Source organism: Ambystoma mexicanum, chromosome 8 (assembly GCF_040938575.1).
Source record: "Ambystoma mexicanum isolate Mex_15411 chromosome 8, UKY_AmexF1_1, whole genome shotgun sequence".
Taxonomy (NCBI): Eukaryota; Metazoa; Chordata; class Amphibia; order Caudata; family Ambystomatidae; genus Ambystoma; species Ambystoma mexicanum.
The window spans coordinates 893,289,549-893,308,139 of NC_090929.1; the positions used below are offsets into that span (position 1 = coordinate 893,289,549).

Sequence of the window (18,591 nt, forward strand, 5' to 3'; positions counted from 1 at the left end):
TGTTCCAAAATAATGTAAACACATCTTTGTGTGAAAGCAAAGCTTAAGCAGCACTGGCTGTTGTCCATCTTGTTATGGAGAAAAAACTTCTAGTATATCTAAATGTGCGAGCAAATGAACAACCACGTACTTGGCTGCCAGTCCGTATATAGATTGCGTAACAGCAATGAAATCACTTGTGGCAACATTAGGACGACATCAAGACCATCCTTGACTCAGGATAGCCGTCAGGATCCATCCCAACAAACTATATGATTGACAGCAAAATCCGTACAGATTGTCTAGTAAAATGGGCTGGGATCTCAGGAACGTAATTGCAATGGAGTTTATCCTTTATATCTGAGAGGCTCTCTGTTTCCTCCCCACTTTATGAAAATGGCCTCCCGTGGCTGGAACAGCGGTGAAAGAATGTATATTCTCGCCCGCTATTCCAGCCACCTGATTGGTCAATGTCTCTTGTGATGCTGATACACAAAATCAATTTAGAATCCGTTTGGATTAAAACAAACTAACATGCAGCTCTAATGTTTTGTAGAAAAATAGTTTAAGTAGTTTAATAAAATACATCTAAACATTTTTTCATTTATGCCTTAAGAGAAGACATAGCATGCAGATTCTTGATCTCCAGCAGTGGACAAAAGAAACATACTACCATAAAAGGTTCATTATCAGTTAACGGCTGAGAAGTGTCATAGAAAGCTATGCTACAAGAAATGAATGTGAAATGCTTGTCATGGCGTCAATTAATTACTGTAGTGGCAACTGGAATTGTGCTCTGTGCTGGCTCAATCATGTCATTGTGAAATCACAACTGAATTGTAATAACTGATTACAGATCAGTTGTGATGTCATTTACTTATTGCAGGTCAGTAGTAATATCACAACTTGCCTGTACTAAGAACACCTACAGTCTTTTATATGATTATTACAGGCTGACATGTATTATAATAGGTATTCTTGCTAACCAATTTAAGGGTAGTCACTATATCGCCTTCTAAAAGATGAAGGCCTTAGAAGGCCTAGGTGGGATTCAAATCTGGTCCTATTTAGGACAACAGTGCCTAACCCATGAGCTATCTATGTGGGCACTCAAATTGTCATCTTTTATGCCTAATTATGTTGGCCAATATAACATCGGAGCATCAGCATTGATTCCAGAAATGTATGTGAATATATATATATAGATGTCTTTTCAGAGAAGTCAGTCTTAGTCTTTCTTTTATTGTAATGCCAAATGAACCATGTACCTGTCAGAATGGGCATAGGGTCTTCAAAGGCACAGGTTTAAAAATTAGCATTCACCCAGTCCTATTTGAAAAGCTATACTACTCACTTTCCTTGCCAGGGAGAGGAAGAGAGGTGACAAAAGGTGTTTCCCAATAGAACATTAATGTACCTAAAGAATTAATTCACCTACCAACCCAGACTAAAGGGACTGAGCCTCACACTATAATGACTTACTCTATTTTCATGGACGTCCTTCAATTCATACCAAACAATTACACCCCAAGCATTGAGATATGGTGTTCTGCTTTGGAGGCTTGGAGTTTGATAGCATGATCAGGAAGATAATTTTGTGGGACTGATTTAGAAAGGAGATACTGTTAGTTACTTTGACGTAATCCTGAATTTCACCCAGAGAACAATTAAGTGATTCGCAAAGAAATAACCTGAGGTAGCTCTGACTTTCTAACGGAAAGTGAAAAGTAAGGAGACAATTCTCAAGGTAGTTACTATGAGTAACTCTACCTTAGTCCTAGAAAGAAAAGAGTCAGTCCAGAGTATGCCAGAGACATTCCTGGCAATTAATCAAATAGTCTCTATGAGTAAGTCAGGCGTGGGTCGGTTAATGAAACATGCAGGGGATGTGAACAACCATGGATTTGTTCAGAAAAGCATGCCTATTTTCCATAAGGTTATGACTAGAAATGTTATGCCCACTAGCCAATACCCTGCTAGAAGCATAAATAGCGCATTTCATTAAAGTTATTATAAACTACAAAGCAAAAAAATCTATCTGGTTGGTGCATTATATTTATTTTTTGCTAAGATTTTGCAGGAAGAAATAATTGCTGCTCTTTTTGTACTGTGCAAAACTTTAGTTAAACTCGTGTTTAAAAAAAAAAGGAATATGGCGGTGCATGCTTGGTGAGAGTATTGGGAAAAAGTGGATTATTGCCTGGTCAGAGTGGAAACTGACAGCTGCCACTGTTGTGTTTGCCTTCTTATGCATTGCTGAAACATTTTCATTTATGTGTAGACCAAATGGGTTGACAAAGACTGCGTTGCACTAATGCAACTCTTGCCTTCCACAGAGTAAAATATTAGCTGCTGCAGAATAACTGCTAGCTGGCTCCTGTCATCTCTTACACTTAAGCTCTGTCTGTGTGCTGGTGAATCATCGTTCTGAGGGCATGCATGCTTCCAATGGATGCTTTTTAGCATTCCGTTTCTCCTTAGTCTCTTCTGCCTGCACTTTGTGTACAATGAATACACCTTTTTTGGCGCTTTATCGATGGTGATCTGTACCTGATGAAGCATAAGTTCAGTATATAGAGCTACATTCCAAAATATAAGTTTAAAAAGACAAATGTTTGAAAAGAAAAATTTGAAAAGAAAACCAAAAGTAATTTATGAGAAAAGACACACAGGGCCCGATTCTTGGAATTATTTGCATGGTTTAAATGACTTTGCGCTTCTGAAAAGTGACTTTGCACTGCCGACACAATCCTTGATTCATGGAAGTATGCAAAGTCTGTGCAAAGTCAGTGCATAATCATTTTTGCAGTACAAAATAAGTTTGCACAGACTTTGCACAGAGGCGTAGACAGGGTAGGGCCTGAGCGGGCAAGGCCCACCCAAAAACTGTAAATGCCCACTCAGCAGTCTGTGTGGGAATTTACATATGTTAATGTCACTGCAGTAGGCCCAACTACATTAGTTCAGTCCCCACTTGTTAGACAATACTGGCTATGCATCTGACTTTGCACTGCAAAAATACACTTTGCACAGTTCCATGAATCAGAATTTGTGTCAGCAGTGCAATGTCAACTTTCAGCAGTGCAAAGTCACTTTTCAGCAGTACAAGGTCACTTTTCAACAGTACAAGGTCACTTTGAAATGTACAAATAATTCCATGAATTGAGCCCACTGCGTGTATAAACAAACAGGATGAACATGTGAGGTGGTTTCAAAGAAACATGGGTGTGCTGTCATTTTCATATTTAAATGTAAGCCTTTGAAAAAAGGACAGAAAACAATTTTTTTTTCAGGGTAAAGTCAGAGGACTGGTCAGTAGTCTAAAAAGGGTACTGGCAGTGGGTGTCCCCAATCGTCATTCCTAGCAACCAATGTATGACTAAAGGGTGAGGGACATGTATTAGATAGGCGGCAGTATGGTGGAAGGGAGTGTGACTAGTGGAGTGGTAACAGTTATACCTATTATTAAAACATGGCATTTACCAATGATATGCCCCAAGAAAAAATAGATGGCACACTTCCATTTTAACTTAAAGGCATAGCAATGCAAAGTGCACGCAAGAGTATATTCAAACTTTCATTTTTGAGATTTCATTTTCAAACTTTGTTTTCAAACTAATGTCCTGTCATCATTTCATTTGCAGCTGAATCTCTGCTTTTATTTATTTATTTGTTTATTTTATTACTTGTTTCAATTGAAATGTAAACAATTTTTACAAGGATTATCCTGTTAACCCATCTTTATACTGGGTGGTCCAGTGATGGTCCTAGCCTATGGTCTGCTTTTAAACTGGATTGCAAGCCTGGCTCATTCGCTGGTCGTGCATGTACCTTCTATGTTTTGGGGTTGCAGCTTGTCAATGTGTTTTTATATTTCTGCTGTGCATGTCCAGGATCTCATGCTTTTACTGTGTCTTCTGCAGAGCGCCTGCAGCCAGCAGCACTGCTTCCGCACATGCCAAACCTTACCCAGGCACCAAGAACATATCCGTGGCAGCTTCCACTATCTCAACTGCTCTGTCTGCACAGTCTAGGTATACACAACCACCACTGCGTCTGTCTGTCTGTCTATCTGTCTGATTTCTTTAACCCTTTTTAAATTTTACACCAGTTTGGGGTACCAGAAATCTCACAAAAAAGAAAAGTGAATGTTAACATTAACAAAATATTTTCATGTGAGTTAATTTATATGTGCAAATTCATAATCTGGTCATTGGCATTTGATACAGTGAAAAAAGAGCATTGAAGCAAGGCTATGATGAAGAGTCATGATTTGCCTCCTCTGGGGTGTTACCAGTGTGACTTGTTCTGCTTAATCTTCCCTCGATTTGTGGAGCACTACATGAAATAGGTTCCCAGAATTCCTGGCCCCATCGCCATCACGAGACCTAATCTTTGCCAACATGGTCCCCTATATTTGGGGTAGGACGCCCTCTGTGGCATTTTAGAGTGATTGTTGTAGAGAGCAGCCCGGCCCATGCTCACAGCCTTTCTTTTCAAGGAGAGGGCACCCTCATTGTCTGCAAGAATGGTTTGAAAAAATATAATGTAGGAAGTTCAGTCTTGGAAAATGGCAGCCCTAGAGAGAATATCTGAGCAATTTCAAGGATTAGTGTAACCTTCCTGGTAAGATGTCCATCTTCCTAGAATTAGAATTTTTTAGTTTCACCTTCTGCTTCTCATTTCGGCCTGCACTAATTCCTAGATCTGTGCATTTCCCCTTCCCATCCAGCCCCCAACTTCACAATTTCATATGTCCTCTTTCTCAACTGTGTGTCTTCCCTTCTCATCATCGCTAACCATCTTCTTCTCCTGTTATATTTCCATACGTATGCCTCCTTCTTGGAGCCATATGAACACATACCTTGGTTTGTGAAAATCTTTCTTTCTGACAAGTTGTCATGCGACAATCGGTCCTACAATGATCTAACTTGGATCTACAGATTGGTAAACTCCTTCCAGTATTACCTTTAGGACTAAGGCCATTGCAGGCCACAATGAAATGGGTGTTTGCATGTACCGACTATTGGATGAGGGCTAATTTGTTTCCTGACATTCTTTGAATTGTAATACATTACCTTTTCCAATATGACACAGTAGAGTTTATACAATGCCATGTTGTTTCACGTTGCTCACCATTGCTTTGTACGCCTTTCAGGTTCGTTTATTTCACATGTGTAATGGGCTTCATGCCATGCTTGTGTAAGGTAGTCCAAAAACAGGATCCAAAGAATGCTGAAGTCAACAGATATGATTTTATTTTTTGCAGAATTTGAATTATTTTGAAATCATCTAGTTAGTGATGAGTCAGGGGAGAGCTTTGGTGATTATTCGCTGATCCCATTGTAGAATGGGGAGACAGTGATGATGCCACCTGTGATCAGCAGCCATTCCGCCATCTGTAATGTGACTAGGGTTGTCATGGAGACCCAGGTAGCTGCCATGCCATAGCCGGGGGAAGAGAAGTGGATGGAATTCTCTCCACCACAACCCGTCTCTGGGAAGCGAGGAATTAAATGAAATGGAAAGAATGGAGGTGCTTAGAAGAGGTTGTTTGTACGCATGTATGCATGTCAAACTTTTTGTAAAACTTGAACCTTGCTGCAAAGTAGCAGAGAACTTTTCAGGTTGGAGCGATATATGCAGAGTAGACCATTAGCCAGATGGACTGTATGGGTAATGCCAAGAGGTGCTGTGGCATGCCCTTTTGTGTTAAAGCACTAGCTGTGGAACGGTTTGAACAAGAGGTTCTTTAGTTCATTTCTGTACTGTGGTAGCATTGGAGCCATGTGGATGTTCGGTTGAATATTGTTCCACAGCGGTGGCGCATTACAGAAGGGATCCTGTTTCCCCTTATTGTTGGACGCTTTTGGGATTCCATTATCGTGCAAGTGCAGCATATGGAATTGCTATGACTGCTGGACATGGCGTAGATCCGATCTAATAAGGTGGCACTTGAGTGGATGCGGCCTTGAATGTACGACAGACTGAAATGAAGCAATGAATCTTGCCTTAGCAATTTTTAATACTTTGGGTGTTATAAGGACCGAGGCAGTACCAATTGAGAGGATTGTGTTACTCCTACCCCATGTAGGTGTAACAATTGAAGGGATTAAAGTGTGGTTGTGAAGTCATGGGTCGTAGGAGGATTTTATTTTGCCTAGGAGCAATTGGTCATCCCGCACTGTGCAGTTCTTTGAGTTGATGTGCTATTTGAATGATAGGTTTTCAGTCAATTGTAAAACACTGGTCAATTGTAAAACACTGACATTGGGTGCACAGGAATCATTTTGGCATGAGCCCTTTAAGAGTCATATAACACATTCATGAAGAGTTTGGGTAGGTTGTTTTGGAGCACAAACTCAGTTTGGTGGAGGTTGAGTTTCAAGTATTTGCCTGTCATCTAGGATTGTCATCCATGGTAGAAGTCAGACTGGAGGAATAGCAAATTGAATTGTTTCCATTTTTTCAAGAGGTTAGCAAATAAAGGAACATTTATGATGGTTCTGAAATTGGTAAGATTTTAGTAGGTGCTATTAAGGATATTTAAATGGCGCACCGCTACAACTTCTTTTCACGTGTTTGGCAACAATCCATAAGTCTAGGAGTGCTTGAAATGTCCTGCAATGGGACAGAGAGAGGTCGGGAAGGGAACCTTTTTGTAATTAGGATCTCAAATTGGTGGAGGTTCAGAAGGGAAAATTTGGAGTATTGAAATGGGACTCAGTGTCCACAGCAGGACTGTCAATGCGGCACAACTAAAGGATGTTGGTTGATGGCAATGTTGAGGCATGTGGTAGTGACCTTCACTGGAAACAAATTGCTAAACTATCATAGATTATAATTTTGTGTTAAATGAAGTGCTCGGTTGGCACATGGCCTCGCAGTAAGATCTGAGGTGGATAAAGGTCTGCACTTTGACTGCAAGAAATTAGGTATCCACCACTTCAATTAATGCCATGTTTGTTGTGGATAGTATTAATGTCTAAAACAGCTGGACAAAAAGAAAATCAAACATTCACCATGACAAAATGTAACAATATGTTGGAACAGCTCTGTCTTCTTTCACTTGTATAGAATAGTGGTGACCTAGTTCCTGTAATTTAGCTTGTACATGGATGAGATGATTTTCCAATGAATAACATCACATAGAGCAGAGGAGGTACAGCTAATAATGCAGACGTAGTGTTGGCTTAGTAGCAAGAATATAACAGATCCTCGAAAGTATGTGTTTCCGTTCTAATCAACTAGTTGTTTCCCATCCCAGGTTTTTGGTGAAGAGGATATGACAATCAAGTGTGGTATTTGAAACAAGATAAGATGATCAGACTAAGCAATGTGAATGGGTTTGTCTAATCCCACCACAGCATGTCTGTTCTAGTCTTTGGAGCAACAGCTCTCTGCTAGGGCCAGTAGGCCAAGATTTAAGGGACTACTTAAGATATGTTGATTGCAGATTGTCCTGCAGATGTGGCATTTAGGAGGAGATATTTTATTTTAATTTGGACTGGCTGCAGTCAGTTGAAGCGGGTGTACTTGTCCAAAATGGCTAAGAGGGTAGGGCTTCAGCTGCATTTTGGAGTGAAAGTATGCCATATTCCACAAGGCTGAGCAGAGTTTCCTCTGGAGGGTTCAGGATGTATAGCCCGTGAAGTAGAGTAATAAGACTCCAAAGAGGAGGTGCTCATGATACGGTGCTACGTTAGGCTGGAAAAAGAGGTGGGCAGCCCTTTTTATGCATTATCATGAAGGAATAGAGCAGAGTAGGCAAGAGGTGTCATCAGTGCTTAATTCTTGGGGGTGTTTGCCAGGGCTGAGCCCTGTGACTTATTTCTGAGCCCTGGCACTTATTGTCAAAAAACAGTGTGATTATGATGTGGTGCTTTGGCAACTTTATTATTTTAACTGCCAGTCACATAATAAACACCTGTAGAATCAGAGCAAACTGTAAATGATGATTGTGTTTAAAGACAAACTTAAACATCTGTCTCACATCAAGGCATGACAAGTATGTTATTTTATGTGTATGTTGATTGGCATTTGTAAATCAAACGTATGCCGTGGTGAGTACATCTGTCAACCACAATATGCCGGTGAGTTGCAGCTTTATCCCCATACATGTTGACAGCATGGAGAGCAGCTGTGGGTGTGTGGCAACAGTAGGTGGGGAGCTGACCATCCTGACGTCTGATGGACATGTTAGAAAATATTTGAGCCCTGGCACTTATTTTTTACAAATTAGCCACTTGGTGTAATAGACTATGGAGTTGCTGGAAGTAGGAGCCAGTATTGAAAATAAGGAGGACTCGAGAGTACTGAATCCATCTAACCAAGTGGATCCGTTCCTAGACATGTCGTAGCCCAACAAGGATAGCGTTTCATATGGAGGACTGTGGTGTTTGAAAATATTTAGTTTCCTTTGCAGCCTAACTGCATCGACAACAACACAGGTTTGTTTAGTGTACAATACAGTCTAAAACTACTGGGAATCCAGATGTTTGTTGGTTATTCCACGGCATTGGCATATGAAGACTTTTCTCTGCTTTCTAGAGAACCCCATTGTATTCTGTCTTTCCCAGCAGTCGTATACAAGATTATGAATGGAACGGGGGGAGATGCTTTGAATGTGGGCTGGGAGTTACTACAGAAGATCAATGTAATTTCTAACTCCCTATTTTTACATATTATATATATATTTATATTTGCTGGATTACAGTTCAGTTTTCCAGAGCAAGTTTCTGTAATTCCTTTGTTTTCATAGCATTGCCACTGTGGCACAGATATTTGGTGATTCCATGGCAATATTCCTGTAGGACCAGTGTGGCTAAGTAATTGAAGGATACTCTTTTCCATGCTTATTACCCGAGAATCAAAGCATCTGGTTGATGGTCTATTTTTAAAAAAAGGCCCAAACTCAGGTGGGTGTTTTACCATTAGGCTTTCCATTTACAGGGATGAGTGGAACCATAGCGAGGCCGTTATGGTTGACGATGTAAGTAGCCAAGCGGCAAGGATCCATTGGGCACAAACGTGACTGATGCTAGTTGGGTAAGAGGCAGTGCAATACGAAAGGGTAGTAGCATGATTCAAACTGTCTGCTGCAGGCACAGTGGGCGAGGAAATAAATGCACATGCTAATTAAGAGGCATTTATTTTATTTTACACCCTCACACCATATGATGAGGAGGTTACATTTATTTGCTTGTAGTCACTTGTATTCTGATGAGACCTGGCTGAACGTTCATTGGTAAATATCAATTCACCTGAGTTTTGGAGTGATTAAGATGTCTAGGAATCTTCCATATTGCTGTGTTAAGCAATTTGGGGTGAGGCATGAAAGGTAGAGTTAAATGTATTTCAATGTTTAAAGCTTAAAAGAGCATCAAGTCCTTTAGGGAGTGACCAGTGGTACCAGCTGTGTCCTCGAGTCCTCAGATTATAATTATCATTGTTTCTTTATAACATGCTTAATAACGAAGAGGTTTCTGAGCGTGGACCCGGGATTCAAACCTGTATTGTCTTGCTTCCAAGATGAGCATGTTGCAACTGAGCTACACTACGCGTGCCATTAGGAGAATGCAGGTTAGGAGAATTCAGGGACTCTGAATAGAGAGCGGAAGCATGGCTCCATAACAATGATATTTACTTTCTGCAGTTCTAACACCTTGTCCTTCACCGTATCCATTAGCAGCATCCAAATGGCTGCTGGAGGGCCACACGAGGGATAACAGGGGGAGTCTCCCCTTCTTATCCTCACCCTGTAGACAAGCAATTCTTGACATGGAAAGGTAGAAAGGTGCAATTTTCTGGGCACCAGGTACATAAGCCAGTAACTGGAATTGATATGAGATGAAAGAAAATATTAGGTAGTTAGTGTTTTAAGGGAGGAGAGGAGCTTGAGAAGGTGTAAGAATGAATTTGTCAAGGGCTGTGAATAATGCATTGGAAATAAAGTATGTGCAGTAGGGGTGCATTAGAAGCTCAATATGTGCTTGGGCTGTCCTAGGTATACTGTGGGCGAGGTTGACCAAGGTCATCCAATGGGTAGACCTTGTCCTTGAAAAAGGTCTAGAAAGAAAGGCTGCCCAAAGTCGAGGACCACAGAGCCCTATGTACATGTGTTCTTTATATATAAAAATAGAAGAATATATGAAGGAGTAGAAGAGTAAAGATAAGTAGGGGGATGGGCAAAAGAGCAGAGAAGTAAATCCAGAGTTGTAAATCGTTAAAGGAAGAGAGAGAAGTACTGCACCCAAGGAACAAATCTCTCTTCAAGTAGATTCCCATAGAGAAAATTGGCAAATGGGCTTTGAGAGTTTGAAAGACATTTTTTTGATGAATTAGGGCGAATATATATATTGAAGATTCAATGGTGGATCTAATTATAAAAAAAAAAATCATGATCATAAAACAGTAGCAAAATATAAAGTTTTAAAGTTAAAGAATCAGTAAAGTTGGACTTCTAGTGGCAGCAGTCTGTTGCAGCCCTCGAGCTCCACGCTACTCTCTGAACGATTTGCTGCATACCTGTTGCTGGACAGAGGCTCTGCCTCCAACCAATTCATAATTGCAAAGACCAAAATGATGTGCTTCATCAATGAAGATGCAATAAACTTAATTAAAGGAGTATGGTGCAAAGAAACTTGTGCAGGAAATCATACATATATTTTTGAGGTGAGGTGTGATTAGTAAGAGGTCTATAAGCAGATCTTGCTAAAGCGGCTGGGGGTCATTAAAATCTTTCAATATTCCATTGAAGATTCCAATATTTGAAGGTGTTGAATGTCTTTATGTATGCTACGTGAACAAGGGAGATGGATTGAGTGTCTATAGAATAGGAGTGAAATATGTGGAGCCCTCCAGTTTCCTTTCGCTGAATAATGTGAGAAATGTGATTTGAGAAAATCATTACAATATTTGATCCCTTCACCAATCATAATGGCAGACTAATTAATTTCATTCATGGTTCAGGAGAAGTTCAGAAATGTGATTGATTTTTTGAAAGTGTTGAATGCATTGTGACTTGGAAGAGTGTGCCAGAGCCTGGGAGTCAGGAAAGTAAACCTGGATTCCCCATTCCCATTTTTCTAAAGGATGGTATGACCAACGACGCAAGTGCTGAAGATCTAAGTTTCCGTCTCCATAATGGAGGGTCCCAGAGCATGTACATCATTCAAATTAACGCATAAGGCCTAAAAGCGAGTATGTGGGCTACTGGTAGTCCATATAATGAATTCAAGGCTGGGGTATATGATCTCTGCATGACTCTGCATGATAGTTTAAGTGCTAGCCTAGCTGCATCATTCTGCAGTCTCTGTCTTCTGGCAAGTAAGAAAGCGGGGGCACCTAGATACAGACAGTTAGCATAGTCAAGCCTAGAGAGAATGGCAACTTAGATGGCAGTGCATTTTTGGGAGAGCATTAGGGAAGGAAGGATTTTTGTTGGCGTTTTGAATTAGATGAAGCATTGTATATCAATGGTATTAATGTGTGGCTCTGAGTTTGCAATCCATAATCACACCTTCAGTAGCAGCAAAGATGGGGAACTTTTAATTTAAGAGATCTGAGAGGAAAATATTGCAACATATGGGATTGTCTGTGAGAAGCACCTCTGTTGTCTCTGGGTCCAGTGATAAATGGTTCAAGGTCATCGATTGTTCTGCTTGAAGAATTGCATCAATCTTTAGAAGGAGCTGGGTAGCATCTGCCTAATTTTAACACAATGCATTGATTGATCTTAGAAAGGATGGGAATGGTAATAGTACAGATTAAAAAGCAATGCCAAGATGATGGGACCCCCCCAGAAAGCCAATCTTTTGTGTCAAAGACATAGGACACAGATCCTCCGCATGCAGTTCTGAAGGAATTACCAAATCAGTCTAGAACTTTATCTCTGATGCCAAAATAATGGAGGTGTTGTTTAAAAATGGCATGGTCGACTAGGTCGAATGACAATGAGAGGTCAAGTCAAATTAGAGCTGATGTGTTGTCCCTGTCTCCATTCATTTTTAGTTCATCCCAGGTGGACAAAATAATGGATTCCATATTGTGTTTTTGTCTGAAGCCTACCTACACACAGACTATTCATTTATTTTCCTCTGTGCATTTAATGATGTGTGTGCAATTTGCTCTATCCTCCAAGTTTGCCATGAGCTTACAATTGGAGATAGCACAAAAATTGTTAGGGTTAATCAGTCAAAACCATCCATGAGTGGCTTGCAGGGTTCTCCGTCGAACTCCATCAGTACTTTCGTGCAAGAAAAGGGTGGATTAATAATGATTCTGTCAGATTCAGATACCAATGCAGTTGGCATAGGTTTCTTGAAACTATGAGGCAGGCAGGAGTCTATCGGAGAACCTGTTTAGGAGGCCTCAGCTCTAATTAGTTGGCATAAGTAGGCATTACTGAGAATATGATGGCATGACCTGCACATGTGAGGCTGTACCTTACATATGGGCACTATACCAGATATATGAGACATTAACAGGAATTAGATAGCATTACAGACGCACTAGATGCTTGTCACGGATAGGGTTCGACAGATCACTCGAAGCCAAAAACAGGTTTATGGTTACTTTATAATTAACAATAAAAAACTGGTCTAGGAATTAGGTTTGCTTGAGCACACAGAATGGGGCATTCTGTGATGGGTACAAAATTAACAACTTGTATTGGGGCCATGGCCCTCATTCATTTCCTCTCTCCCGAGGTCTTTTTGCCCTCCTGACTGGAACATAGTCACTTAGTGTCTGGGATTTATAGTTTTTGGCCTTGTTTTTGGCTTTTTCTAGAGTCTGTGTTTGCTTGTAGTGGCCTTGTCAAGACATTGGGCCTTCATACCGGGTTCCAGGTCCGGGTCCCGCGAAAGCGGACTTACCGAGCCATTCCAACCTTGGAGGGCCCGGTAAAGCCCTTTCTGGGGACCCGGACCCGATACTTCCCCATTCCCATTTCAGCCCCCATAGGGCTCAATGGCAATGGGGAGGGTGCTAACAACAGGCCCGTTGATAACAGGCCCGTTGTTAGCACCCTCTACTGATAGCGGGTCCCGCTAAGGACGTCTGGTCTCACCAGACGTCCTTAGCGGGTCCCGCTGCAGACCTCGGAATAGGGCGCCCCAGAATGAACTGGGCCGGACCCTTACCAGCCCCCTTCATTCCGTGGCCGCCTGCCTCGTAATGAGGCCCATTGCCTTGATTCTTCTGGTCTGGGTAGTTACCTGCTACCATCATCTTCAGTACGTCTGATCATCTGTGCAAGATCAGGAAGTGGACTCTGTCTCTTTTGTAGGCTGCTGGCTAGTCAGGCCTAAATCCACTTTTTGGCAGTGTCTCTCTGTTCAGGAGATAGGTCCTTCGGGCATATAAGAGCATCATGAGATCATTTCACAACTGTCCTACACAGCATATAAAGAGTACAGCTTGTAGACTGCATATGTAGCCATTGTGGTTGCCCTCATATCATTTTATAACAGGGAAGCCCTTAGAAAGCCTCCAGTGCTGCTTCAGCAGTGTTCACACACTGGGAAAGGGGCGGGATGTGTTGACATGGCAATGCGAAGGCACACATAATACAGCGAGCAACCCAAGTAAAAGGAAACCAGCAACCTTGGGTGATCGAAACATGAATCAATTTTGATGTATTCTCTCATCTAGATTTTGAAGGCGGTCTAGGTCGAGTGACTCAAAGGATGATTTCTAATTGAGCTGGATATAAGAAATAACCATTGAGTGCAACAAGAGATGAAAAGGCTGTCTTTTCTCCCTGAAGGAATGTAGATGGTTCTGAAGTCAGCCAATACTGGAGTTTACCAAGTTCTCTGTAATTTAAGCTACTAACCAAAACAATTTCCATCTATTTTTAAAAGAGTCCATTATTGTCTTGCGTAAAATTAAATTTCCATCAAAATTTCTCAGACCATTAAACAGATACACAGTAGGTGAAAATGGCTAGAAATGAGAGGGCTTTTAAGAATAAGGTTTGGTTGAGGAATATTCTTCTTAGTATAAAAAGCTGCCAGAAACCTGCAAGCACACTGGCCGTACCTGCCACACCCTTCATTGGTTTTAAGGTGTCACCTTGAACTAATACAAGTCACTTGACACTAGGAGCAGAGTGGACCCTTGAGTAGAGTCAGTCCAATTTGCAGGGGAATGCTGATATTAAGTTACAGATCAATGTCCAATGGACAACGCAGATTTGGGAAATGTCAGCCCCCGCAGAAGTTTTGGCCTACAACTTCCATAATCCCCATAATTGTCTTTGCTGGCTAGGTTTGATGGCGGTTGTAGACCAAAACATCTGGTTGGCCAAAAAGGGCAAGAATAAAATATATGCACAGAATTTAGAAATTGTAATTTTCTAGCAAAACTACATCCAGTTTTGAAACACTACATTTTTTTTAACAATGTCCCACCCACATATAAAGCAATGCAAACAAGCACATTCATTTTTATCCGATCCAGTCCGAAATCAGGAAGGATTTTGAATAAAGAAAACTATTAATTCAATGCATCCCTCACCCGATAGAAAAAGAACCACCTTCAGAGCCAGAGAAACAAGCACCCCATCCACCCATGTCAGAGTAGAGGTAAGTCCAGGGAGCTCCTTTCTTGAGGGAATAGGTGAGTATGGTAGTAACTCAATAGAACATGTCCACTAATTAAATTACCTAAATGTCTGTTGTAATGCTCTATCACTGCTGGAGAAAGTAGCAGCCCCCGCGCCCCCCATACTAGGGTGAGCAAGAACCTTGACAATGCACTCTCTGGAGTCTGTCATTGTTATTTGACTTTAAGGCCCTGATTTCCACAAATGTTTTTAATGGGATTTACCCATTTAAAAGTATTTTTGTAAATCAGACCCTTAGTTGGAACAGAAGGCCTGGGGGTTGGATTAACTCCTGCATTATCTCTTCAAACAGGGCAGACTTAGGCAGGTAATAGTTAATGAACTTTAGGGAGAGGAAGTGCTGCTCTCGCTTTTGTAAAGGTCTTTGATCGAAAGGCCTTATTGGACTAGACAAATTCTACAGTCTGAGATTTGGCTTAATTGAGGGTTGATTTGGCTGTTTTAAGGTTTAAAGTAGATCCATTGAAGTCCATGGGGGTCATTACGACCCAGGCGGTAACCATGGTACTATTTGCGCCATGGTTGCCGCCGGTATTTGACCGATTCCGCCAATGGTAAATGGCATTTACCATTGGCCCTCCCCCATTCCCATTTTTGCCCCATAGGGCTCAATGGGAATGGGGAAGGCGGTAATTACGGTACCGCAAGTTGCGGTACCGTAATTACCTTCAAGGTCCCTTTGCGGATCGCTACCTTAACGGCTGGTACAGGCCAGCCGTTAAGGTCGGGACCCGCAAAGGGACTTCGTAGTAAGGCGTTAAGGGGTTAACAGAGCCGCAACCTTTTACGGCGCTGTTAACCCCTTAATGCCTGGGTCATAATGAGGCCCCATAGCCATGCATATTGCTTGAAAACCTAGAGTTATGAGACAGGTGCGCCTCAAAATGACTGACTGACCTCAACTTCCTTGATCCAGGAGACCCACCTGAAGTCTGAGTTAGTATTTTGATCATGCCTGGGAATCCTAGGCGGCAAACCAGACTATTCATACAATTGAAGAGCCAGATTTAGTGGTAGCCACAACAGCTTCCACCTCTGGGATAATCACTTTGAGACCTTCAACATAAATGATGTGCTTATGCAAAAGTCGATTCTTATGGATTGTATGTCTTGTGGATCAGAGGAGGAACAGAAGGAAGGGGTATCTGAGCTGTCTGCTGCAGGAGGAAAGACCGCACACGTTTTAAACATCTTTCAGAAATCAATCCGAGGCACGGCGGAAAAGCATCAGTAGTGGAACATGTTTTTAAGTGGGTTAGTCTTCACTGTAGATCAACCTGAATGTGCGTTTAGATTTTGACCTCTGGAGTATGCCACTATTGGTTTGTTGTTGCAGAGGCTGTATGTCTTTAGTACTGTGCAGACCCAAGACAGGCCAGAAAAGCACTGTGGTGTGGTCACTGTCATGGACAACACACTACAGCAAACACTAGAGGTCTTTCCTAGCTGGTTTATGGCCACGAGGGGACCCAAAATGAAGGCATAATACAAACTAGTTGCTGACTTTAAAAGCAAACTGTGTCTGCACAGACGATTAAGGAAAGGTCAACATAGAAAATAGTTGGGACTAATCAAACTAAGGTTGTTAGGTGGAAGCCTGTCAATCAACATTGAAAATGTACAGTGAGTCTGCTACAGGGCTCCCTAGAACTTTAACAAAGGATTACAGAGAATACAATGCTAAAGTATTTGATTAAAGCATCTTCATGGGTCCTTCCTCCATGAAGAGCGGATGCTAAGAGTTGTTGAGGACAATGGAAAGGTCTCGCTGGACACAGACTGTGACTTGGTGGGTCATACAATATACTATTTTATAGAGCAAGCAATATAAATACTTTGCGGTGTCCCAACTTCAGGCAATGGAAGATTCATGCAGTCTTATCTTTTAAGCACAATTTGGTGATGATCAATGTTAAAATCAATCATTTTCTAAACAAAGACTGCTACTCTGGGTTTCGTCCTCAGAGGCTGCTAATCCACAGGACCCTGACTCTGGAGAAAGGGAAAAGGGACTATTGTCTCCTTGAAGATGTAGATATCCTTCAGTACTTTTACTATGCAAATGAAGAATGAAATAGCACACACAGCCTCCTGCTTATGTGTGCACACCCCATTGATACACAGACAGACATACACAAAAACACAAAACCGTTCCGAGTGGATAAACACAAGATTTTCAGCATGCAAGGCGCAAACAAAGCTAGTGTGTACATTTGAAAAATGTTTAACTTTTTCTGCGAACCTTAGAATACAGTGCAGTGGACACAATAGCTTCCAAAAAAGATGATGAAAACTATAGATTTATTTTCTATTATAACACACTCAACTTAATCTAAATGTATGTATCTCATTTGAAACATCACAAACCAAAATAAAAGGAGACACTGTCAATAGAATTTGTTTTGTGGCTGGCATTCATTTACAACCATAATGATACATATGCTGTAATATGCCTTGTATTGTGTGTGATACCAGTCCGAATTTATATGGGAGTTCAATGCAGTATTTCTTTTACGTACAAAATCACAGTTATTATTTAAGTGCTAGGAGACTGTTCATGTTATGGTTCAGGTTATGGGATCCCCGACGCTGTACAATATCTTTATAAAGCCTCTCTTGGACCTCCTCGACGATATGCGTGTATCCTACACTAGCTATGCAGATGATACCCAGATGCTCCTTCCCATCTCAACTACAAATATGATTCCAAAGCATTAAGCAAAATATATCAAATCATCCAGCCCTGGATGGCTCAATATGCACTATGCTTAAATGACGAGAAAACTGAGCTGCTCCTTGTTGGAACACAAGCATGCCTAAATAAATGTAACAATAATGATAAATCCTTCATTTTAGAGGGAAGTTTTATCTGAGTTTCAAAAGAAGTAAAAACGCTGGGGCTCCACCTGGTCTCCTTGCTCCCCCAAAAGAGATGTGTAAACGCTATTGTCTCGACGGCAGCACACACGTCTAAACTCCATCATCTGCAGACACTTCCTAATCTCCAAAAGCTGAATCACGATTGCCAGAGCACTCATTCTTTCCAAAAATATACTAACGCAACATGCGCTTCACAAGCTCGACTTCTCGCAACATAAATAACTTTCAGATCATACAGAACAATGAACTAAGAGCAGCACTGAACATTCCAAAGAAATAGCAGATTTTGTCTGCCAGATGTAAGGCCTACTGGCTACCTGTTCGCAAACGCATCATGTTCAAAATGCTACCAACAGACGCAACAAACAAACGCTTAACCAATACTGCCCCCAAATATTTATCCAGAAAATGTACTAAATCACAATCCAACAGACCCACCTGGGCCACTTACACCTCCTGGCCATCCCCTGATTCAAGCTGCAAAAGGCAGGTGGCTGTAGCTTCACAGTGGTGGCGGTGAAACACTGGAATGCACTCCCGCTATCAGTAAGATCAGAATCATCCTTCAGGTCCTTCCACAAAAGCATCAAAACATGGCTGTTCATGCAAGATCTGTAATTCTCCAACACTACCATGCTCTTCCTTGTCTCCAAAACCTTCATGTGTGCAAGGCACAGTACCTTCGGTCTGCCTCATGTCTATTGGGGCAAGCGACCTTCATGTGTGCAAGAACAATACCACCAACGCCGAGATGCTCATGCGCTCGACAAATGTCAAAATAAATAAATAAAATAAATTAGTCTGAGCTAAAGGATTTGTTTTCCCTTTTGCGCCTTGTCACTTGTATTAAAAATCGGAAAACTATGTTGTTTCACTACAAAGCCAAGTTGGGAGGGAGTATTTTGGAGTGCCTTAATTATCGGTACCACTGATTTTCATTAAAAGCAAACCCATTTTCATTTAACAAATTAATTTCTGTTCATATAAAATCACTTTTTTACTTTACATATGAATTCAGATCTCTTCCAGACTATTTTTACTAAATATAATTTACTTTTCTAGAAGTGTGCCTTTTAAACAAAATGATTTATTTTTTGTAA

At 41.2% G+C, this 18,591-nt stretch overlaps 1 protein-coding gene across 4 annotated transcripts in view; it reads left to right on the forward strand.

Annotated features, from left to right (window-relative positions):
* The window catches only part of LDB3 (LIM domain binding 3), a 501,927-nt gene that overhangs the window by 310,937 nt on the left and 172,399 nt on the right, over window positions 1–18,591 (forward strand). For 3 of the 4 annotated variants that reach the window (XM_069610771.1, XM_069610772.1, XM_069610770.1), the window contains one exon: window positions 3,903–4,013. The exons of the other annotated variant lie outside the window; for it this stretch is intronic. In XM_069610771.1, coding sequence (XP_069466872.1) covers window positions 3,903–4,013 — 111 coding nt within the window. The remainder of the gene's footprint in view (window positions 1–3,902; window positions 4,014–18,591) is intronic. 4 annotated transcript variants of the gene reach the window in all.